General features: G+C 41.4%; 1 protein-coding gene across 4 annotated transcripts; it reads right to left on the bottom strand.

The window, feature by feature from the left end:
• Positions 1 to 309: 309 nt before the first annotated feature.
• Positions 310 to 22,632, bottom strand: AXIN2 (axin 2). Of its 4 annotated transcripts, none has more exons than XM_063960838.1 (11): positions 22,173 to 22,632; positions 19,450 to 20,348; positions 15,630 to 15,770; positions 13,662 to 13,764; positions 11,463 to 11,603; positions 10,382 to 10,860; positions 9,752 to 9,865; positions 8,423 to 8,656; positions 5,230 to 5,304; positions 4,051 to 4,200; positions 310 to 2,762 (listed from the first exon to the last, which is right to left on the bottom strand). In XM_063960838.1, the coding sequence occupies exons 2-11, from the start codon at positions 20,256 to 20,258 to the stop codon at positions 2,636 to 2,638; spliced, it is 2,373 nt and encodes a 790-aa protein (XP_063816908.1). In that variant the 5' UTR covers positions 20,259 to 20,348; positions 22,173 to 22,632; the 3' UTR covers positions 310 to 2,635. The 4 variants fall into 4 exon arrangements, with proteins under 4 accessions (XP_063816908.1, XP_063816909.1, XP_063816907.1 ...); XM_063960839.1 differs by lacking the exon at positions 22,173 to 22,632 and adding an exon at positions 21,788 to 21,959 and having other exon boundaries at positions 9,752 to 9,862; XM_063960837.1 differs by lacking the exon at positions 22,173 to 22,632 and adding an exon at positions 21,788 to 21,957.
• Positions 22,633 to 24,380: the final 1,748 nt, after the last annotated feature.

Genomic DNA, 24,380 nt, shown 5'->3' with positions numbered 1-24,380 from the left:
GGGCCCTTCAAAATGTTCCTATGGGGCCCACAAAGTGCTGGCTACGCCCCTGTACACAAACTTTGTTTACTGCAGAAAATTATTAAAAATATTGTATAAAATGACCTTCAGGAAGTGTGTGTTTAAGTCATAAGAAATAAAAATGCATTCTGTGTTTAGACTTGGGTCCCATCCCCAAAATATCTTATTATATTATGTAAATATTCCAAAATACGGAAAAATCCCAAATAAACCTGTAAATCACATTTCTTTACACCAAATAAAAAAACATATACAAATGAAATACAAGTCAAGCAGCTGTCACACAGATTAATTTGAAAAATATAAAAATTTTAATAAATGCTACATCTCTTAATTACAATAATTATTGTACCATGTAATCTTTTCTTTAAATGAAACTCTTTATAATGCATAATTTACAGAAGTATAAGTTGATCAAGATGCCAAAAGGTCATAAGTACAATTACATATTAAAAAGGCATAAAGATATACACTGACCCCTTAAACACAAGGGAAGGCTTGGACCCTATATATTAGGGTGATATAGGTGATTTCTCACCATATAGGCACAGGTACTGTACTTAATTTAACACTATATATAGTGTAATTTTACCATACATTACTTACAATATTTACATCAATATCTTACAGAGTAATTACAAGACATAACCTAACAATGGATTAACATACAATCCAAAAAATGCTAATATTTAGACAGGGTCAGACATGTGACAATAAACAGACATTGTTTCCTTCTCAATGAAGTGCTGTGTTCTATATGCCAGCGTTACCGATCGGCCTGTTAGCGCCACGTTGCTATAAAACGTCTATTCTGGAAGATGCACATACAGTAGCTCCTATACTACCGTAGAAGTTACAAGGAGGATATTTGAGGCATATATGTAATAATGCACTTTGTGGTCATTATCACACTGGGACCGGGGTTAAAACTTAAACATTTGAACAGCAATCAGATCATTATGGTATGTGCAGTAAAACGTGATTTGTTTTCATTCCTTCAGAAAGCGATGCATAATATCTGAATTGACATTTCTTAAAAGCAGTCATCCCATTTTATAGGAATACCACAAATACTTTCAGGTCATAATTACACGTACCCGGACATATCAAATTTTGGAAGTATAGCAGAATACAGAGCTTTGCCAGTGGATATTGTATTCTATACTACAATCCTATAAAATGGAATAATTCTAAATAAAATATATGCAGGTGCTTTACTTTATAGACTTGGTTTTATAAGCTTGCCCGTTATGACGAACGAACACCTGGGGCGAAATGTAATAGCCTGCCGGAGGTGCGGGACTTCGTGTGAGTGTTTTTTAAAGCAGCAATCACTTACAAAGGCAAAACCAGGTTGATTTAGTCTTGTAAACCATTGGTGCCTTAAAAATACGGTTAGACTCACGCAAAGTCCGGCAGCTCATAGGCTGTTACATTTAGGCACAGTTCTCTGATGTTAGGAGTCTGCAGCCAGCCATGACATGTCACGTCAGGTCAGGGTTTCTGGATATCAGCATGACAGCATTATCACCAGCTCAAATACAGTGATTAAACAGATTATTCCAGAAAACTGGCCTATGGCCAGACTGCATGGCTAACAGACTACAACATCCAGTACCACATTACAAATCAATATTTAGAATTTTCGGGATCACAGTAGTTAGCAAATGGTTCTGCAAAAAATTCTCTCCATTAGATAAAAATAAATAGAATTTTATCTAATTAGTGATATGACCTAATGCTTTCCGCATAGTATAATGAAATGGCATATGAATAAATTAGAATATTTTAATATTCAAACACAATTAAGATAATAGGGCAGGAAGAGGGGGGGGGGGGGGGGTAGTAACTCTATGAAAATAAATAGTGAAAACATCCGTACAACAAACAAACAAAAAGGCACCACAACACCATGGCAAGTGCAGAAAACAATTTGCCAAAGTTGTACAAGCAGCATGGAGATCCCCGCAGTATGCTTGTGTGCGGATGGACCATTTTTCACTTCTGAGTCCTGCAAAAGTCCAATCACTTTGCCGATCAATATAAAGTAGCAGAGTACACTGGTTAGCTTAATTCAGAACATACAAACACATCAGTCTCTTCCCCTAATCAATAAAGCAGCACAGACCAGAGCAAGCACCTACAGTTCAATAAATATCAAAAGGTACATTATGCTAGTCTTCTGAGTCTAGATGTGTTGGTTCTCCGGGAGGTCATATATTATGTATTGAAGGCTGATACAATCTGCAGTCAATAGTGGTACTCACTTCCTTTACAATAAATAGCCCGAAAGTACATAATTATCTCGTACATTGGCGGAATAGCTTTTCTCCACAGTCTCCACTCACTTCCTTTATTCAAAAAGTCTTTTCTTATAGGACGGGCCTGAATTGGTGATTTAGTAGGCTTGGCTTCCTCATGCTGGGACACGAGTAGAGTGCAAATCGTTTGTAAGGTTTTAAATCAATGGTGCCATAGTTTCATCCTATCACACGGCAGATAGCCAGGCCATGCCTGTTTTCTTCATGAGGCTGGGAGGTGAAGCTTATGACTGGCCACAGATTCTGCATATTGACACAGTTTAAGAAACAGTATCTGGGTCCCTGGTTATGGTTCAGTCAATACGCTCCACTTTACCAAGGACTCTCCCCTCATACGTAGGCAGAACTGTTTCATCATCACAGATCTCCTCAAATACTGCACCACAATCAAATTCGTGGCTGGCTTTCTTGAAGTAATATCTATAATAAAAAGCAAAACTATATTGAGGGGAAATTAAGTCATTCATTTTAAATTAAAATAATCAGCAAACGTTATCATGTTTCACAGTACAATTATAGCCATTCGCAAATCTTTGTACGTGGAGAATTTGAGTGAGAAATAAAAACAGCGTCAAAAGCAGATCTTGGACATGAAATGTTCTGGGTTCTTCTGGTTTTCCACAGGGACCAGTTACAAGATGCAAACTTAGTATGCCACTGTGGCCTCTGCGGAATGTCTCGGAGTGAGACCCGGTGCAGCATATTAGGTTCATGCAGCGACACATCGGCCAACCCTGGGGTTGGTAGCCACAATCTGTGATAAGACTATCAGCAGCATGGTGCTAAGCTCCTCTTATGCTGCACCAGGTATCTTTCCCTTTTTAAAAATAACCAATTAGCAAAGATAAGAAAAATGTGTAGAATGAGAAGAGACATTTCTACTGTGTGGAGTATTAAAAAGCAATATGAGCGGAATTCCAGATGTGGCCAGATGGGGCACCTAATGCTACCAAGGACAGCTGAATGTCATGTACTAACAGTAGTGAGGTTACTTTCCTTTCCCAAAGCAGAATTCCCTTTGCAGACTGAAGCCGACTGAAGATGAATAGAAAGATCAAGGAGAGGGGATCTGGAGAAAATGAGATATACGGGAATGCAATAGCCTACAAGTTGCAGACACCTGTGAGCTGTTGGTCATTAAACCACTAGATTGAGAGCAGCAATCATTAAAATGGCAAATCCAACCTGGTTTTCCTTTCGAATTACTGCCTTTTTAAATCTAGCTATGAAATCGGCGAAAACTCACATGCCCGAGTGCCTAACTCGCAGGCTATTACATTTACCCCATACAGGCTGAAGAGCAAATAAGCAGAAACTACATGTAAGAGGCTAACAGTGGACCAAACATAAGAAAGGTTAAATGGGAGAAAGGCAGGAAGAAATAGCAAGAAATACAAAGACTTAGACAAGTGGATGGGGGGGGTACCCCAAACTGATAGAAATACTGTATAAAGGATGGAAAAGACATTTGAAAAGACAAACGTGAAACAAGTTTTTATGCGCGTGCTTTCAGATCTAAAATAGTTATCCACTCTATAAACACACAGGAGATGGCATTTCCTCACTCTCCCCAGTAAAAACCTGGTGATGGATATGGAGGTGGAACCCGTTAATGGTGGGTGGGTGATTCACATACAGCACCGTTGGGAATATTGGACTCACACTGTCAGGGAGAAATCCTTACACCGGTATAGTTCTGGCCTCGTACCTATAATTGCCTTTTTTGCTCAGCTGCTCTTTGAAGTGCCCCAGTGTCAGGCTGTGGGATTTCAGTATTCTCCTGTACGGGATTTCCTCACCACAGAAGAAGTATGTGACTGTCAGGTCGCCACTTTGCAGCCTCTTTGGTTCCTTAAGGCTGGACCAAAATAAAAAAAATGCATCATTTTAACATTCTGGGTACAAATAAAAACATATAGCCCTTGTCTATACCATGTTTACACTACAACACCAAATGCACTTCAAGGATGGACAGCAAGTAGTGTTGTTCCCATGTTGTAAAGCTGTTGAAGGACAATGCAGAGAGTCTTTGTGAGCCCCTGACTAACAACTCTGGATATTTATTTGTTGCAGGATATATAACATTGTTGAATACAATAGTTAACATCTAAACTCCTCTCAGGAAATGAAAACATAAATATATGAATATGTGAATTACACGTAGCACGATGACTGAAACTACTTATATATGGTAATAATGGCTCTTGTTGGCAGTAAGAAAATTTTGTATTTTATCATGTCAAGATTCCCACTATAGAATCTTATTCTGGTTATCAATGGAGGGGCTACAGTACACCCTAATTTCAGCTCTACGAAGAGAGAATTAAAAATAAAAAAAAGTCTGCTTTAGAAAGACAGCTGGGGGTCCAGGGGTCAGCCAATTAAAAATGAAAGGCTGTAGACAGGTGCCTGATGGCTGGACTTCAAAGCTAACGGCTTCCTTAAGATGAAGAGGGCAGTGAAGAGCCGGCTTTAATTATTCAGGTCACTTTTAGGCCCCTCTGTAGCTGAAATCCTTGTTAAAAAGAAACCGGGGCCCTGTAATTAGACTCATCCGGGAGCCAGGGTTTAACTCTTTCTCGGCATGCATAAGTCTTCCTGGGTCCTCCCAACACTAGAGCCTGCTTATAGTGCCTCACATAAGATATAAACACATAATGGAAAGTGGACTCTGACATGCTATAGCAGGCTGGCAGCATATGCTGGTGCTTGTCATTCTACTATAGTTGCTTCATAGTTAGGCTTCATAGTCATTGGTGCAAGTAACAGGAACAGAACTCCTGTAAGGACTGGGGCCTGCATTATGCTATTTGTCCCAAGGTATTGGACAGTTCATGTACTGTTGTTAAAGATTGCTCGCTGTTATCGGTCATACAGTGGTACTTACTCTTCAGACATGGGGGTGGCAGATCCAGACTGGCAGGGCACAGAGTGACTCCGCTGGTGGCTGGATGATGGACACCTGAAATACAAAAGGTGGATGCAACAACCATTTTAACACAAGTTGGAACCATAAACATAGTACCAGGATGGGCAAACATGACAGCAGGAATTGGACATGTATCCAGTTTCAGTACCAAAGTGCCAGGCTGGCAAATAAGAGTAGGGGTAGGATAGGCTAATCAGCTCCAGTGAACATGTGAGGATGTGTTATAAGGTGCAGCATGGAAAGGGTTAACATTCTGTTTTACTGCTAAGAAATGATCTATCAAACACTGTTTTCGTGTAAGCAGTCTCTGCAAAATAGTAATTAATTAAACAAATAAAAAGTTGCTGAGCAGATGGGAAAACACACAAAGTGAAAAAAGAACCTCAAGCTGTGTGTTTCATGTCTTGAATTTTTCTAGCAGCAGGTAGTGCGGACAGCTGGATACCTCTCTAGCTAAGGCCTGGTGTAGACAGGAGCAGGGGAAAGAGCCATGGGGGGGCAGAACACTATAGTGGGCAAATAGATGGGGGTGGGGGGAGGGGGGAGATGAGCCTGTGAAGTGGACGCCAGCATTACCTGCATTTTCTCACCTTCTAAGGAGAAGACATCTGCCTAAGGACCCTGTAAGATTTCATACGCCCACCACTACAGCTAGCCAAGTTATACTATTACCTCTTTCTAGGGATGCTGCCTCTGCACGCTTCAAGCTTGTCTAAGTATACAGAGCACATCGCTATCCTGCTTATGCTGTCCACACAGAACATCTATGTAGCATGGATGTTGCTGGGTGACACTGTGGATCATTGCCATGAATGTTTGGGCAGGAAAGATAGCATTATCCCCCTATATCACTGACAAATTCTTTATGCTTCTGTGGATGAGCCCTAACCCTTAGCTCAATTCCTAACTCAAATCATTCATTTGTTAAAGGACATGAATTTAAATGTAATGGTAGTGAAGAAGGTGGGTGCTATGGGTTCCGTATGATTTAACGCCTGTTGGGATGCCCAACGTCAGTATCCCGACATCGGCATCCCAAGCAGTAGAATGCCAGCAGGGGGGCGAGCGCAACGAAGCCCCTTGCGGGCTACAGGTTCTACTCTCCCTCTATGGGTGTCGTGGACACCCACAGAGGGGGAATCACCTACCTCGCTGGTATACCAGCGACGGTCTGGTGCCCCTGTTGGGATCCTGGCATCGGTATTGTGACAGCCGGGATCCCGACGAGTGGTATGCTGACCGTATAACAGGTGCTATGTAGGCGGCTGCACTTTAGTATTGGCACTTTAATACATATCTTAAAGAACAGGTAATCATACACTGAAACCTTTTTTATTCAAATATCTTAAATTGTTCCTTTTTACCCTCAAATCCCCTTGCACACGTGGATGCATGGCTTACAGAAGAGGTGGATCAGGACTGCAGGACTCCTGTCTACATGGGGGTGGCTGGGAGATGAGGGAAAGTGGACTTTAAATAAACATATGTTTATTTCATGACACTCATTATCTCTATTTATGCAGCACCAACATAAAATACATTGCTTTATAACCCAAGAATGTCTATTCACATCAGTCCCTACTCCAGTGAAGCTTACATTCTACAAAAAACAAAAACCAGCAATTTGAAACACTGTCACCCATTTACCATACAGAAGCTTCCGCAGAGATTCCTAACACAAGAAGGAAATTGCCGGGAGCTGTACGTGTGGGGACGAGGGCTGAGTCCCTGACCTGGAATAATACACGATTTAAAAATACAAGCCGCATTTGCTACTTGAAGCCCAAAGATACCTTGATAGGAGTCTTTTAACACATCAAACTGTGAGTTGGGGTACGCCATATTGAATTACCATCTATCACTCTGGGAAAAGTAAAGATACCTTTATGAGTTTGCCACCAGCCTCCAGAGTGTGAGTGTTGGGGTACGCATCTACTGTCTACCTCTTGAAGTCTGTTTGAGCCCCGTATACGTTCTATTATAAAGAAACCGCTATATGCTTTGAGTGCTTGATGCATGTGTGAGTGGGGTACGCCCTAAATCCATCTATATTTGTTGGAGATATTGTGTATATCACATTCAGTAGGACCCATTACATATTGGCTGTCTTTTTTTATCTTTATTCATGACCTACACCTGGAGATCATACCAGAAACTTTACAGCTGTGATCCTTATATGAAAATCTAAAGATACCTTGATAGGAGTTACACAGTTCTTCTGATTGTGAGTTGTGGTACGCGATCTTTGGATTGTCCTTTTTTCCTTGAAGGAGAGAAAGATACCTTTACGTGTTTACAACCAGTCTATCGAGTGTGAGTGTTGGGGTACGCATCTCCTGCCTTTTTTAGGAAACTACCATAAGTCACCCTTGAGTCTGAGTGTGATCCTATCTCTGACACGCTGGGTGTTATATGAACTAATGAAGGTGACCCCCACAAAGAAACCCTGATGTGCTTTATACTTCCTTTTTCAGTGTGAGTGGGGTACGCGTTGAATCCACTTCAATTATTTAAAGGCACCATACAAACTTTAATAAGAGTTGATATTATTTTCTACACATTGGTTTGTCCTTGTTATTTTGTCTTTTTTATGGTATCCATACCTGGGAAGCCGATATTTTATTGACCTGAATTGGAGATACATCTGAGAGGAAAGGATCCGTCATTCAGCCTAAAAGGGACGTTATGGTGATATCTTAATTTAGCGCTTGTGGTGTATGACAGTGTTTCAAATTGCTGGTTTTTGTTTCTTGATCTAAATGTGGTGACATTTATTCCGAAATCTGTTACATCTGAGCAGCTTAGCGCCAGTTAGGACCACCCCGACACATTTTGTTTCCATACAAGCTTACATTCTAATTGCCTACCACAGACAGACACACACCAACAAGGAACAATATTTATTTAGTTGAAGTGATAAAGTCTATCAATCTGCCAGTATGTTCTTGGACAGTGGGAGGATGCAAGCATAAGGATGGGACAAACGCAAATAAAGAGAGAACATACAAACTCCGGAGAGTGCCCTGTTTGGAGGCCGCAGAACTGTGATACTGTGCAACTTACAAAGTTGAGGCAGCCATATTTAAAATAAACAATTGCAGGCAGAGAAACAATTTGTGGTGCAACCTGACAGATTAAGGGAGCTATTTACCTTTGCTTTGGAGGTCTAGACACCTCTGCCAGCCTTCTGCAGGCTTCTTCTAGTTGTGCGAGAGTGTTGGGGGGTGCCATTGTGGCCACTGGTGCGTCCTGGGCAAGTGGGTGGGAGAGCTGCTGGTTCCGAAGGTGACCGTTGGGGACATTCCATTGATGATGACGAACAGGGCGCTCTGCCGATGAGGCTCGAGTGGTCTCACAAGCCGCAGTCCTCTTTGTGTTCTGTGCACTAAAAACATAGTTCCACAAGGGTTAGATGGCATATGCAATTATTATATATATATATATATATATATATATATATATATATAGTGGTGAAGAAAAAACTTCGTCAGTTGAGACACCTGTTGGAGTGCCGGACACCCTTGTTTCATATATATATATATATATATATATATATATATATATTCATGAAGCATGAAAAAAGCGGCACTCAAAGTCTGGTGAAGAAGTTAAATATATTTCACACGTGTGAAATATATTTAACTTCTTCACCAGACTTTGAGTGCCGCTTTTTTCATGCTTCATCTACCCACCAATTCCTGAGATGGCACCAAAGCAGTAAAGTTGAGGAGGGGGAGTGCCGGTCCGGATAGACTGTATATATATATAGCCTATAGCCCGGCACTCCCTTGAAAGACAGTGTGCCCCAGTGCCCTCAGTAAGGCATGGATAGAGAAGGAACAGAAGACTGCGGCACTCAGGGACTGGTGTAATATCAATATGTTATTCAAAAATTACACCCATCTGTGTAATTTTTGAATAATATATTGATATTACACCAGTCCCTGAATGCCGCAGTCTTCTGTTCCTTCTCTCTCTCTCTATATATATATATATATATACATACACATATATATATATATATATATATATACACACACACACACATATACACACACACACATACATATACACACACACACATACAACAACAAATTAATAGCACGTCAGGGTTAGGTGGAAAGGTCTCTGTCATGTGACTTTCAGCAGACCGTTGTTTGTTACTTTAAGTGGTACAGTTCTTTATACTGTATGTGTATAAAGTTAGAGCTTTATGATGGCATTTATTAAACCTCATACAGTGAACTTAAATCGAAACCCCATTTTTTTTTATTTTTTTTTTAAAGGAGTCACAAATTAGTATCCTTCAATAACCAACATGTAGATGACACTTATACAGTGGGCAAAGCCAAATATCTGGATACTTTAGGCCAGGCTTCGGGCCTGATCATGTGACAATAGTTCTGTCCTTCATACTGGAACTGAAACTTCTACAATACAATCACTACAACCACCAGCACATAATAAATGCATGTTATACCTGTGAGATCTGTGCTTGCTCTGCCTTTCACTCTCACTCTCTACCACCCTCTGCCAGGTCGTCTGTAAGTGTTCTTCCGCCGGGAGCTGGTATACAATGGTTCCTGCCCCACTGCTTCATTAAAAGAAAACCAAAAAGTCAGTACGTTGATAAATGTGAATTCTAACTAAGGGGTACATTTACTAAGCAGTGATAAGAGTGGAGAAGTGAGACAGTGGAGATATTTCCCCATCAACCAATCAGCAGCTTTGTATCATTTTATAGTATGCAAATTATAGATGTTACTTCAGTGCTGATTGGTTGCCATGGGCAACTTCTCCACTGGCTCACTTCTCTGCTCTTATCACTGCTTAGTAAATGTACCCCTTAAAGAGATACAGAAAGCACTGTAAGGTAAAAGTTCATGGTGAAGCCAAGCGTATGCTGATTGGAGAAAACCAACTGACCATTACACAATAAGAGGTGTATCAAATTTTGGAGAGAAATAAAGAACCAACAAATCATCTCTGAACTGTCATATTTCAAACACAGCCTGAAACATGACCATTAGAAGCTGACTCTCTCCAAGGTTTGATACCTCTCCCCCTAAGTCTAGTACATATCACAAGCAATGGACATAAGACTCCTTACCCTGAATTGTCCATATGTAGTAGTGACAGGTCCATGCCCTTGCAATGTGTCCTGGTTTTCAGATAGCAGCAATAGTCTGCAGAACCAGTACATAGACACTGCACCCTGCGAGCAGCCTCTGCCTCAATCTCCTCTTTAGTCTTTGGCACAGTATGGTGATGAATGTAATGGTGGTGGACGTGTTTGGTGGTCTGTTTTGTGACAAAACTCTTGGTGAACATAGGGCAGGCTGTAGGTGCCACTGGCAGCAATGCAGGCCTCAGAACACGAGAGCGGTCAGGGGAACGAGCTCTTCCTACACCGGGAGACTGGCAGCCAGGCGTCTTCAGAACTCTGGATAAATGGTCATCTAAGATGGCTTGAGGGTCATCTTCACAAGAGACTGATGATGCTTGAACAGGCGGTTGATGCGGGGAGGCTGAGAGATCATGGGTTGGCTGATAACATGCTGGGATCTCACGTGCCTCTTTCTCTTCTTCCTAAAAGTACACAAAATAACATCTCAAAATCGGTTTTTGGACTCATGACGAGGCGTGAGAGGCAGAACACAGAGCTATAAAGACACCAACTTCTTTCTTAATGTGGCCAAGGTGACCATTAAACGCCTTCTCTTTCATTCTCTACGACCAGAAAATAAACACTTCATACCTGCATTTGTTATACGACTACTTATAGAAAATGACACTAAAATACACCCATTCTATCCACATGTTATATCGTTATATAATATTCTCTTCATATTTGATACAAAGAGAAATGATAATATTAACATGTACCACAACACTTTACAATAACAATATTGAAAACACTCAGGTGTATGACGAAGTGGGTGGTTAATGGCTACATAAAGCTATAGACTGGGGTGGATAAACTACATATCTAGTGTACAATCCAAGCTTGCAGTTAATGGAATATGGCGTTTACTATTCTGCAGAGGAAAGGAAGCATTTAATCTGTATATTTGGCAAACAGTGTGGCAAGTACTGGGAATGTTTAGCTAACACAGGTTCTGGAAGAGAACACAAGTCCCTGCAAGCAGAGAGAACCTGCGGAGCAGGAGGGTCGTACTGGCGTCTCATACCTCTTTGATCTGCTGCAGTCTTGCTTCCAATGTATGCATAGTCTCTTGTTCCTGTTTAACCTTTTCTAGCCGGGCAATGAGCTCAGCCGCGAACACTGACGGTTCTATGGGGGTCATCTCTCTGGGCAGCCGGTGCGTCCTCTATGGAGACCAGGAGGAAGAAGAGAAAGCCATGTTTTAGCAGGAGCTGTGTCCGTTCCGTTGCATCTCCAAGAGAGGTAGAGAAAAGCATAGCAGTTCTGTGACTGCTCTGGATATTTATCAGCCGAAGCGGTGGCTTCACGGAGAGGCATCCTGCCCGGCAGCCCTTGCCTACGGCACTAGCAGTTGGTTACACTCTGAGGAACCCCGCTTGTTCCCTCTGTACTACAACCAGCCTATCAGGAGCTGCTCTGTAGTTGCAAATCTTCAAAGACACTTGTCAAACATCAAAAAAAATCCGGGAGAGGGGAGGGGACGGCTGAGAAAAGAGAGGCGGATGAGACTGAGCTAGAGACAGCAAAAGGAAGAGACAGGCGGGGAGACAGGACTACAGTAAGGCCAAATGATAATGAAGAGGAAAGAAAGTGAGACAGCTACAGCCAGGGAGGCAAATGAGCGTAAAGAGAAAGATGTAAAAAAAGAAAAAAGGGAGAGGAGCTTCAAAAGCTAAAGGCACACATAAAAAAGAATAGAGACATTTCAAAAAGGGGCAAATATGCAGGCAACGTGAGGTACCTGCATACATATAACAAAACAGAATGAAGTGGACAAAAAAATAGGCCGTAAATGGACTCCAGGTACAGAGTCAGACTGAGGCAAGGAAGAAGGCCAGTAAATGCTTGGTTAATTATCAGAGGCCAAAAATAGACCAAAGGTAAACTGGGAAAGGGTTGGCAAATAATTAGTGCCAGAGACAGAAAAGGCGTCATAATAATGTATGACCTACAGTAGGTCAATGAAATAAGATGTTTCTGGTACTAATACCCATAAACCATATAAATCTCATAGATGCTTCACTTACAGCATTTTAAATACAGCATTAACAAATCACTCATCCATGCACAGAGGGAAGAATCTTGCACTCTCTACAATGTCCCCTCTTTAGCACTTACCCAGAACCCTCTGCAGCTAGTGCTGCTACAGTATGAGTCTCTATAAAACGCACTCAATTTACAAGACAGGGTTTTGAGCAGAGCACTCCGGTGAGCCAATTGTGCGTTTTGAGTGAGAATGAGTGGAGCTATATTCTACAAAAGGGTTGTGCTGCAAAAAACTCAAGACACAAGACATAAGACAGCAGAGAGCATATGTGTGTCCTCTACAGGATTTGTATATAATGCAGCTTTTCCCAACTACACTGGGAAGCAAGCTGTTAGTTTGCAGCATTTGCAGGTAATATGGCTGCAGGGTTACTACCAGTGTATAAAACACCATTTGAAGAAATATTGAACTTCCACTGAGGAAAATTCATTTATAACAATCCATCTCAAATAATTACATAACGACCCGACAATGTCACTGGAGGAAGAACATGGCTGCAAACTGGTAGGTTCATTAAATAGAACAGAAACCGCTTTCTCAACCAAACACTGCAATACCCCACAATGTTCACACTTATTATTTATTAATATAGCGTCGGCATATGCATATACAACTGAGAGCACAGTAATCAAACAAGGTATTAACAGAGAGGAAACGAGGATGCTGCTTGCAATCTTACATCTATAGACAATGAATCATTTGGCAAAAGAGACTGGCAAGTATGTGCCAGCTAAATACATCAGGAAGTGAGGCAATGGCCGGGCTAATTGCTACTGTGACTGGCAATATATGTTTCAATGTTAATACAATCCAGAGAGCAGATGAATCTACCATTATATAGTACTATACTAAGAATGCTGCTTAGTCTACATATTTAGTAGAACATATTCCCATTATGGGGAGATTTGTGTTACGCCAATCTAAGATGTGCCATGATCACAACATAACAGTGCCACCTAGTGGTCAGGATACCATAGAAAATAGTGGACTGCTGACTCTTACTTTAAAGTGGAAGCATATATTTTGTCACAATATGGGTGCCGCAGCTGCAAATGTACGACATGTATTTCTGGATAACGTCTCTGTAACAAAGCGGCATGGACTATAATGCTGGCACCCCTTATTATCTGAATGATACAACCCAAAATCCGCAAAGTGCAGTGAAACAGAACTTACTGGAAAATGAGGTAAAGAGACCTGCCCATTGGCTTTAACACTCCGATGCATCTCTCTCTGCTGTTGTTTCTTGTTGCCAGTCCGATAAGGAGGAATGCCATCCCTGCCAGACAGAGAGACCATTCAAAAACAATTCAAAGACAAGCAGCAGTATATCTCAATACCAGTATAGTAATGAAAATAATAATAGATACAGTTGTTTCCAATGATGACATACTGCAGTACATAATATATGAAATCATTATACAATATTTACTTGAATAATAGAATGTGCATCCATTAAGGTTATGTCCCTGTGTTTGCTTATAAACTTACTAGATAAATAGGAATTCTACTGCAGAGCTGTGTCACAACAGATGTGCAAAGTGTGCATAGCTGCCACCACTAGAGGGCGCAATTGCTATACTTTTAAGTCTTAAGCAGCATCTATAATATAATACAATTAGAAAACATCCACATTTTTACAATCAGTATGGCCGAACGCTGCTTGGTCAGACCTTCAAGAGCAAGCCATTTTCAGTAACAACTCTTTTCAACATTAAGGGGGATATTCAATTGTTTGAAAAGTCAGTTGGGTGTCTGTTTTTTCTATCTAATAGACAGGAAAAAAACAGACACCCAACCGACTTTTCAAACATTTGAATTCCCCCTATGTCTACCTTATAGTTAATAAGAATGGCACAAAAACAAAAAAAGTATGTTCTCTCCAGGCTGTAGCACATTACCATAGAAATATTTAATTAGATTGGTTATTTAGGTAAAAGGCTATAACTACATATGTAACCCTTTTCCAGTTACAAAGGATTACAAAATGCCTTTGCAGGACGCTTTGGCTGCAGAAGGGTGAGAGGAAGCCAATTAGCAGAAGCTCACAAGTCCGTGACCCAAACCGAAAATAGTTTTGCAGCAGCTTTGAAATCAGATTCAGTTGCATATGTATTCAGTCCCATCTTCATTTGGCAAGCGCCTCATAACTACTCTGTGATCTTGTTAACATCAAAAGCCTGGTTTGTAAGATAAGGTAATGTTTGATGTCACTGTGCTGTTTCCTTGGTGTCCAGTGTTCGCCCATAAATAAAGGATCGGCGTTAAGGGAGAGAGGACAGCATAATACACCCATTTCTCACCTTTCCACCAGGGCACATAGGGCATAAAAACCAGAAAATACTACAGAATGGCGACTGGCTACTGTACTTTACTGCAAGAGCAGTGGACACAGATGGACTAGATACCCTTAGAACTGACTTGAATAAACGACTGTAACTTCATACAGTAAATCTCGGCCAGACCAAGGTTTCCTTTAACCTCTTATTACTCAGCTCTAGCATAGTACAGTGTTGCAAGGTGCCTATAATAATAACAACTTTACTTTAAGATGCAATTCATGCAAAATTCACAGATTTGTAGAGAATCCCTTGTATCGCCCCCTGCTGGTTTAATCAGGCTACTGTAACCTACAGACAGTCTTTTGAAATGCAGATTAGTGGTTAATATCATAGAGGGGGAAGTCTGAAGCGTATTAAACAACAATTATTGAAGATCCTTTCCCATCTGTAGATTTTAAAGCTAGAGTAAACTAACTTAAAACATGGACCCTAAAATCCATCTCTAGAGTCAGTCTGTGTACAATAAAACATTTCTATTTTCTACTCAATAGCCTAGTGCAGTGTTCATCGCTATATTTGCTGTAACTTATAGTTTTAAACACAGAAAGGCCAGATCTGAGTTTTCACCTCATAGAGATCCCTTTTGAGTATGACATGTGGTGGAAAGGGTCATGTTTGGGAGGATTAAACTGGGAACTGCGCCTAGCTGAGCAACAACATAAAAGAAAAGATCGGAGATAAACTTTCAGCTATTTGTAATATTCGTAACCACGGCAACTGGGCTGCCGAGCCATGTATCTACCATATTTAATAAATCTGACACTTGCTTTTACTAACATAGAAGAGGCCATCGACTACTTACACACTGCTATCTGTCATAGACATTGAGTCATCCGTCATAGCATCGCTGGATATCTCGCTCTCATTGGCGCTGGTGGCTGGTGCAAACACATATCCAGAATTCACATGGTAAGGATTAATGGGATTGTTCCTCTTGTACGACCTGAAAAAAAGGGAATAGTCTACATCACTGAATACTTTCCCAGGTTAGCGCTTCACATGTCAGTGTTTTATATGGTGGAGATCCAAGTACTAGGAAATGATCAGCAGTGTATTTCATATCTGATGATACAAATAAATAGAAACTTCTATTAATGTTAGATAACCCCACACAGTCATAGCCATCAGGTAACACTTACTACTAAGCCCATATTTCAGGGTCACCTTATAAGCCATAACTAAATCTTTCCAAATGTCCCATGTTTCCAAAAAGAATATTCTATGAAACGCACCAAGTGCATAATTTACACATATTTCATTAAATCATTATAATATAAGAAAAGATCATCTATCTATCTATTACCTATCATTACAGAGGGTGTTACAGGTCTCATGGCTGTGCTGTAACCCATAGTAACAAGACATCAGCAACACATCATTTCTCCTGCACCCTCATGGTTTCAGGATTCCCGTCATAACCTATGTGACTGGTTTAGCAATATTCTCACCAGATCTCTTAGTGGGATGTCCCTAAGATGTGCACAGTTCCATTGAGGGAACTTGTGGACTGGAGTATGGAAACCATAAAGAAGATCGTTCACAGATGATGCCAGGTCCATCTATAGTTTGGCCTCTGACAAACACATATGTATAACGGGTGTATTTCTGCTACATTTCCCTTAACACTTTGCCCTTTTTCTTGCAACAAATTAAATTTAATACATAAGAAAGCAGATCACAAAGAACTAAGCTGAGACACAAAGTGTAAATGGCTGTCTTATAGGGTATAGCATCTTATTACCACATTGAGAGAAACAAGCTTTCAGAAAGTTACTTTGTATTAATCCATAAGGTACTATTTATGTTGCCCTCACACAATAATGGGTTAGTCCTAGTGACCAAGGGGGAGATGTATCAAGCCTCGGAGAGAGATCAACTGGAAAAGTTGCTCAAAGCAAACAATCAGCTTATAACTGTCATTTACCTAGCGCAGCCTGGCCAACTTCTCCACTTTATTTCTCTCCAAGGCTTGACACGTCTCCCCCAAGAAACAGAGGAGAACAATTTCCAGCTTATTCTAGAATCAGTCGTTATCATAAGGAAGTAGTGAGGATATAATCCTTCTGTAGCTTTTGGCAGAAATGTTATTACATATAATCCCATAGAGCAGTAGTTTCCAAATGCGGTCCTCGAGATGCCAGTTGGAATATCCCTGCTTGCGTACAGATGGTATAATCAAACTGGCTGAGGTACGACTTAAGTCACCTGTGCCTGTGCATAGATAGAACTGAAAACCTGGACTGTTGGGGTGCCCTGAGGACCGCGTTTGGGAACCCCTGCCATAGACAGCAAATATAATATTGAGTTACTAATTTCAATGTACAGACTCTATGATGTGCTTCCACTTATTGACGAGGTCAATTACATAATATTTGGCCTAATATAAGCTTTTTCCTCTGTCGGAACCAGCTTATTGCAGCTGGAAAAACAAGACCAACTTCAGCGTATCAGGCCTCATCCCTGCCTTCACCTCCACAGAGAGCCATTGTTAATGTGATTCAGGTACTAAGGGGGACATTTACTAAGCAGTGATAAGATCGGAGAAGTGAGCCAGTGGAGAAGTTGCCCATGGTAACCAATCAGCGCTAAAGTAACATCTATAATTTGCCTACTATAATATGATACAGAGCTGCTGATTGGTTGATGGGGCAATTTCTCCACTGGCTCACTTTTCCGCTCTTATCACTGCTTAGTAAATGTCCCCCTTAGTGTAATACAGCATAAGGACAGACAAAGCATTGAGACACTTTACATCACTATAGGGAATAGGGTCTGTAAACACTAGTGGACACTCCCTTCCCTGCTTGTGACAGGGACACACTATAATATTGTCGGGATATATTGCATTATATTATAAACAGAAACTGGACTTTACACTTGATCTGACTGAAAGCACAGCTTTGATGTTAGAATTAGACATTGAAATCTATGCTCTCGCCCTCAGATGCATAATAGAGCAGAACTACATACTGTATCTATTATATGGTTGCTTCTAAAATGTAGATCAGTGGGATGATAGGCTTCCAAGTCATCCCACTTCAAAGACAAGACATTCCTTTGAATTAACCTCTTGCTTTGATGCATTAACCCATTCATAGCCATACAAGTCACTTTTATCACATGAAGTCATACGTTGTAGAAGTCACTTTCATCACATGAAGTCATTTGTTGATTCTAGGTAAATATTTGACACTATGATGGTGATATGGGATGTTATCCTTTAGGCAAGTGGGAAAAGAGTCAAGTTGTTTACAGATAAATCCCCCTTAAAATCTGTAGGATTTGAGTGAGTGAGGGGTAAAAATACCGTTTTTATGCCCGAAACCTCATTCAAGGTGGACAATATAATGTTAAAGATGTGGCAAATCTGTTGAGAATACCTACAATATAGGAAGCATTCTATTTACAGCCCTTACAAGTCTGCTGAAGTCAAAGTCCCACCAGACTACATAGCGGAAGGCAACATGTGATCCAGTTCTCCAATTACTAGTCCACCATGTGCTTAGAACACACCCGCTCCCTCACAAGGGGTTAATGTGGATTTACACTTAGATCATAAAGAGAAAACATGGAAAGTACAGATCTGAAAGGATGCCAAGTGTATAATGATCAGGTATGTACAGAATCCACAGTATAAAGAAGTAAACATGTAATCCCAGTATGTGACTGCTTAGTATCCGTGAATACACTATATTTCACTCATTCATTTATTAGCAAGTTAAGTATAGAAATACAAAGTGGGAGGTTGAGGAAATGAAATTAAGTCACTCACAAAGCAATGAAGTCAGTTAATGGTCTAATAGAATGTAAGCTTTTTAGACAACATACAGGGTGAAGCTCTGTGTACCAGTGAGTATAGTGAAGCGCTGTCGTACCCGGCGCTGTCAGTGATAGTTTTGTGTACCCAGTAGAGGGCGACCTCCTACACTTAAACACATGCAGTAAAGGTTCAACTGGGGTCATCAGGGTATCATCTGTGTGGCCCTGATGAGGCTGGAGTTTTCAGGTTACCCTAATACTGCAGTGCTGAGCAATGGACACTGGTCTCAATGTATGTCATAAGTATGGTCTGATCCTAATGCAAAGTCAGTAACTATACAGTGATTAACAACATTAATAACTTCTTGTCACCACCAAAGTAAACAATTCTGGTCATCTACCCACTAGTGTTTATCGCCCTTGTCTCCTGTCTACTTACATAGTGGTATTAAGCATGACTATGACCTCAGAACTCTACAGTCCCGTAAGCCACAGAACTAATTCATTCCAGTAAACACTAAACACATTTTTTTTCTAATGACATTTGATGGGAAAACACCTTGACAGGTAGAGAATCAATGTCCAGGTCCGATCACCAAGGCTACTGCACAGGACTCCTTCCTCAATATGAAGTTCCATACATATATTAACTTTAGATTAATACTAATTCTGTGACTTTTTAAAAGTTCATGTACATTTCATAACATAAAAGCTCGGTTCAGGAAAGGGAATCAAAGCCTACTGTACAATTCCAATCACTCTCTGTCAGCTACATAATTTCAAGCCATCTCCAGAAGTCCCATAAAACAGCAGTAGATACAGGTGGTGGAAACAACAACACACAGACTGAAGTAGAGTCCTACCTGTAGCAGTTATCCACAGTTTCCTTGGCTCTTGAATTTGCAGTAGCCCTCAGGGATTTGCTAGAGAGACCCACCACAGAGGGTAAGCTTTTGTGTTTTAGGTCCATACAGTTCAATTCCTCTTCCTCATTCAAAGTCGGTAAATAGCCACTGACCAGTTTTAAGCTCCCTGGTCCTATATTGTTGAAATAAATGGTGTTCTCTCCACCAGTCCTTACGTATTCGAGGTATATGTCTGAAGTCAAAAACATCTGGTAAGCATTGTCCTCCATTACTGCTTGTATCTCAGCCTGAGCTTGGTCAAACATGGTTGAGTCAATCAGCTGCTTCTTAATGCAATCCCTTACAAAAACTTTGGTTGGGGGTTTCAGCTGTTTTGAGACAATGCTGTAGTTCTCAATGTATCGTTTATGGATAGCCTTGGCTACCCTCAGTGTTTTGGTATCCTTGAGGTCCATCTGCCTGAACCCATTGCAGGCAAACCAGAAGTCTAAAGTATCCACACATTTTTCCCTCTCCAAGAAGGTCCTAAAAAGATGGGCACCATCCTGATCGCCCAGTAAGGAATGCAAGGACTTAGTCCATCTGACCAGGGGTGAATCTGGGGAGGCACTGCCTTCCGGCTCCCCCAAACCATCTTCGTTTCTCCTAAGATTGTCTGAAAGTGACATAGACTTTGATCTTTGGCTTTTTGTCGGAAATTGGCATGATGTCTGCCCTTCCTCTCCTGGCACCGGTGGACGTGGGGCGTCTTCCCTGAAGCTACTGTTCTCATCCGAAAGGTGAGTCATCAGCAAGGCACTGCTCATGGCTCTTTAATACGTATTGTATGTTTTAAATTCCACTGTAATCTGCTCTCCCTCTCAAGTCAGCAGGGGATCCTGCGAGTCTTCTTCTCTCTGTAAATGAAAGAAAGTATTGATCTAATCAAAACCAGATCCGCCCAACATCAAAAGAAAAAGTAAACAGGCTTTTCAACTCCTTCAACCACGGAAAGCAGAGATATATACAATACAAATCAAAAGAGGCCATGTGAATGGAAAGGCAAAGCCCTCGCTGATAACTTGTACAGAGCGAGCGCTGGGGGCTCTCTTTTACCAACGGTGGAAGGAGCAATTGGACCGAAATAGATATGAGACAGATGCATAGGCGATAACATTTTATATGTCATTGACACACATTACTATAAGAAATGTAAACTCCCCATAATGTTTTAAAAATATAAAACAATTTGATTCTACCTCCCAGCCATCACTAGTAAAGTATAGGCAGAAGTCTCCCATAGAGTTAAACTGCCTATGCTAGAATTGTGCCCATATTGTTTTGATAAAACACATGTCAGACCGGAATTGGCTGGAATATAAAAGTACTAGAATTTAGTTGGTTTTTGGATGTACTGGGAATCCTGCAGGTGATACTCATTTTACAGCAATCTCCTCCCCAAAGAGGCAACGTGCCTCTCTCCAAGGCATCTGGTTCCCATTCTTAGATTAATATCAGAAGGAAACCCCCTCCAGCAGAATATAGACTGCACTCCCCAGCAAATTGCTAAATATTCATTGTAAATGGGACATCAGAGTCTTGTTTTTCAGTGAGTGGAGAATCCTATTGATAGCTGAAGCGCACATAAAATCCATCACACTGTAGAATATCAGCTTGCAGCAAATGTGCTTTACCCTACTAATGGTCCAGTAAAGTGATGGAGCAGCAACAAGACTCAATGCACAGGAATTAAAATGATTTCTCATATAGCCCATCCTCATCAAATAAAGATTACACCCTTAAAAGCAGGAACTTCTAATAATGATAAGGTTTATAAAAAAAATAATAATAATAAACAAGTAATTATTTAAAAACACTTTTGTAAAACTGATGATTCCCAAAAACAGAAAGAGGCAAATATATCAAATTAAACCAAGATACACATAAGAATGAGCAACATCAAATATATGTCTCATCACTCATGATCTTCAGAACTTCAGCCAGCAACCATAAAGCAAAATACTGAATAAAATATTTCCACCGTCAACTGCCAAATCTGCTAAAACTACAACACCCGGCTCCCAGCAGCAACAGAAGCGCAGGTACCCCACTCCCAACAGCACCAGCAGGGCAGGGACCCCACTCTCAACTGCACCAGAAGCGCAGGGACCCCACTCCCAGCAGCACCAGAAGCGCAAGGAACCCACTCACAGCATCATCAGCAGCAGCGCGGGTACCCCGCTCCCAGCAGCACCAAAAGCGCAGAGAGTAGAAGTTAAGCGCTAAGCTGGGCAGGTAGAAGATACAGCAATAGATATGAAATCCAGCTCTTTGGAGTGACCTGGCTGTGCATTACCTGCTCGCAGGGACACCCATCCCGCTCATGGGCAGCACAAAAGTTACCCTATCATTCCAACATCCTTTCAGCAAGACAGAGCAGAAATCCTGCGTGTCACTTGCTGCCTCTCACAGTCCTGCGTAACTACTGACCCCTAGGAAGCATGCAAAGCTTCTTTAGACATCACAGGAGTGTTGATGGGGATGGGAGGGCTCAGGAGGAGTAGGCAGGAGTTGATTGAAGAACAGGGAGGGTGGGTACAGAGGAGGGGGTATGCAATGAAACAGATCTGTCACACTATCCATTCCCCCACCTTGCTATAGTGCAAGCACTGGATCACACTGCACAACTTCAAAGACCAGCAACATGAAAGACTGGGTGAGGAAGGAATTGTCCAGCTTACCACTCATCCAGGAGGGTTTTGGGGTGCCCTTGCTCCCCAGCATTAGAAGGCAGGCACACACACACACACACACAGGAACAGCGGCAGCTAGAGAATGAGGTGACTCCTCTTGTGCTGTGTACAAACTGGAATTCCTCCTCCTCCACCTCCTCCTCTCTCCTCCTGCTTCCAGCAGTCATCAGCTCTTGCAGCAAATTTCCTGTGGGTTCTTTCCAACACAAACTGAACATCAAAGGGTGTCTGTCCTGGCAGGGCAGTGTGTATGATCCATCCCAAATGTGCATTGCTGCCCCCCTCCCCCACGCCCAGTGCACGAGCTACACCAGCCAGCACTCACGGGTGCTCCCCTCCCGGTAATGGTGCATGCACAGCTGAGGTGAGAGGCGCTCAGTGCCTGAGACTTGTTCTCAGTGGCAAGGACCTTATCAAAGCCTGGCAATCTCAGCCAACTCCCCGAGGCTCCGGGACTTCAGAATCCACTGATCTGCCGCCCCGTGCCTCCCCCTCCCTGGCTGGCCTTAAAGAGGCAGAGCCTGCTGCGGATGAGCTGCTTCTGATGCAGCCGAGCATGAGAACCTGTCTGCAGGAGGGTACAAGACGTTAGTGTAAATAATCATATATTACAAATCTATAATTATAGCCTATAGATTAAAATGTATAGTTCTATTATTATCATCCACACATCTTACAAGGAGAGACACATTTACTATGAATAACAATACACGACATATAGAGTGAAACAGTGTGCCGGCCTAGTGTATCAATTCACAGTATACTATCTATCTACGGGTACAGTCATCTACCCTATTGCAGGACCTACAATGTGTAATGATCATTCCCTGTCCCAAGGAGCTTACAGTCTAGTCGTTTAGTGCTTATATCCTGAGGAAGGAGTTTGCAATCTAGTTTTGTAGTAAGCACTTTATTAATTTATGGATCAGGTGCTACATTAGCTCCTATTTGTAAAGTTATACTAACAAATCATTTTACAGTGGATACAAGGAGCTGACAGTCTTTGCACTATATTATTTAGCTTTATTTTCCAGGCACTCACATGTAAACATCATTGTACTGATTGCTTTGGGTCTATACACTATATAGAAATGAATTAATGTGAAACAAGTTTTAGACACACACATGATTCCATGTAGAGCAGTTTCCAGCCTCCCCCAGATACATTAGCACCAGAAATACACTAGTAGGTGCTGTGTCACTGGAAGACAGTAGTACTGTGCAATAAATCACAATGCTACATGATCCCATCACAACTTTCAGTTTTGACAGATTAAATCAACCAAGTTTCTACATTTCAATAAATACAGCAATTTTTGTTGATTAACTCATTGGTACACTTTTAAATACAGAATAACATCAAGTAACAGAAGGCCACACACCTTGTATATGACCAAATATGTGAATGATTCAGTACAACAGTAGAAATCAATATACAAGAATCAAAGTTGGTTATAAACTGGCTTGGAAAATAAATGGTGTGGCCAAGATTAAAAGCAGATTAAACAGCCAATACAGAGATGCTCAAGTGGAGAGGGAAAGATGGGTGGCAGAGGTAGAGGCCGACACTGGGTCCCGGCACTTGCAGCAATACGCACAGGAAAAAACAGTTGTGTGTAGGCACAGAATACATGTCCCGAGATCTAAAGTCAATGGTCAGAGAAGGAGAAACCCTGGGGTAGGAGGAGGCTTCCTGGAGTCATGGACCAATTACACATAACCTGGATTAATTTATGGTAATTATGTAGGTAGGCAGACATTTTCTCCATTGCTGCGAAGTTCCAAATTTAATGGGATGAGGGCTTCTGGCACTTCCAATGACCATGCAGGAAAAAGGAAACTGCAGATGTACAGTCTAATCAGCACGGGTTCCTACATTGCTGTCTATATATTAGAATGGACACATTCGAATGGATAAGTCCAGTGCCCTAACTAGACATTTTGGTGCTCTGCGCCAGAAAGAGAACTAGTCCCCCCCTTCATATTTAAAACATGGTCAGTTCACGCCGAATGCACAGTAGTGTCCATTATTCGCATTACACCACACAGTAGTACCCATTATACACGTTATGCCAGGTAGAGCCCCTTATACACATTACCCCAGGTAGAGTGCCTTATGCACATTATGCCATGTAGAGTCCCTTATACACATTATGCCAAGTAGAGCCCCTTATACACATTATGCCAGGTAGAGTC

This window comes from Pseudophryne corroboree, chromosome 3 (genome assembly GCF_028390025.1).
Source record: "Pseudophryne corroboree isolate aPseCor3 chromosome 3, aPseCor3.hap2, whole genome shotgun sequence".
Taxonomy (NCBI): Eukaryota; Metazoa; Chordata; class Amphibia; order Anura; family Myobatrachidae; genus Pseudophryne; species Pseudophryne corroboree.
This window is presented reverse-complemented; position numbering and strand designations above follow the sequence as displayed.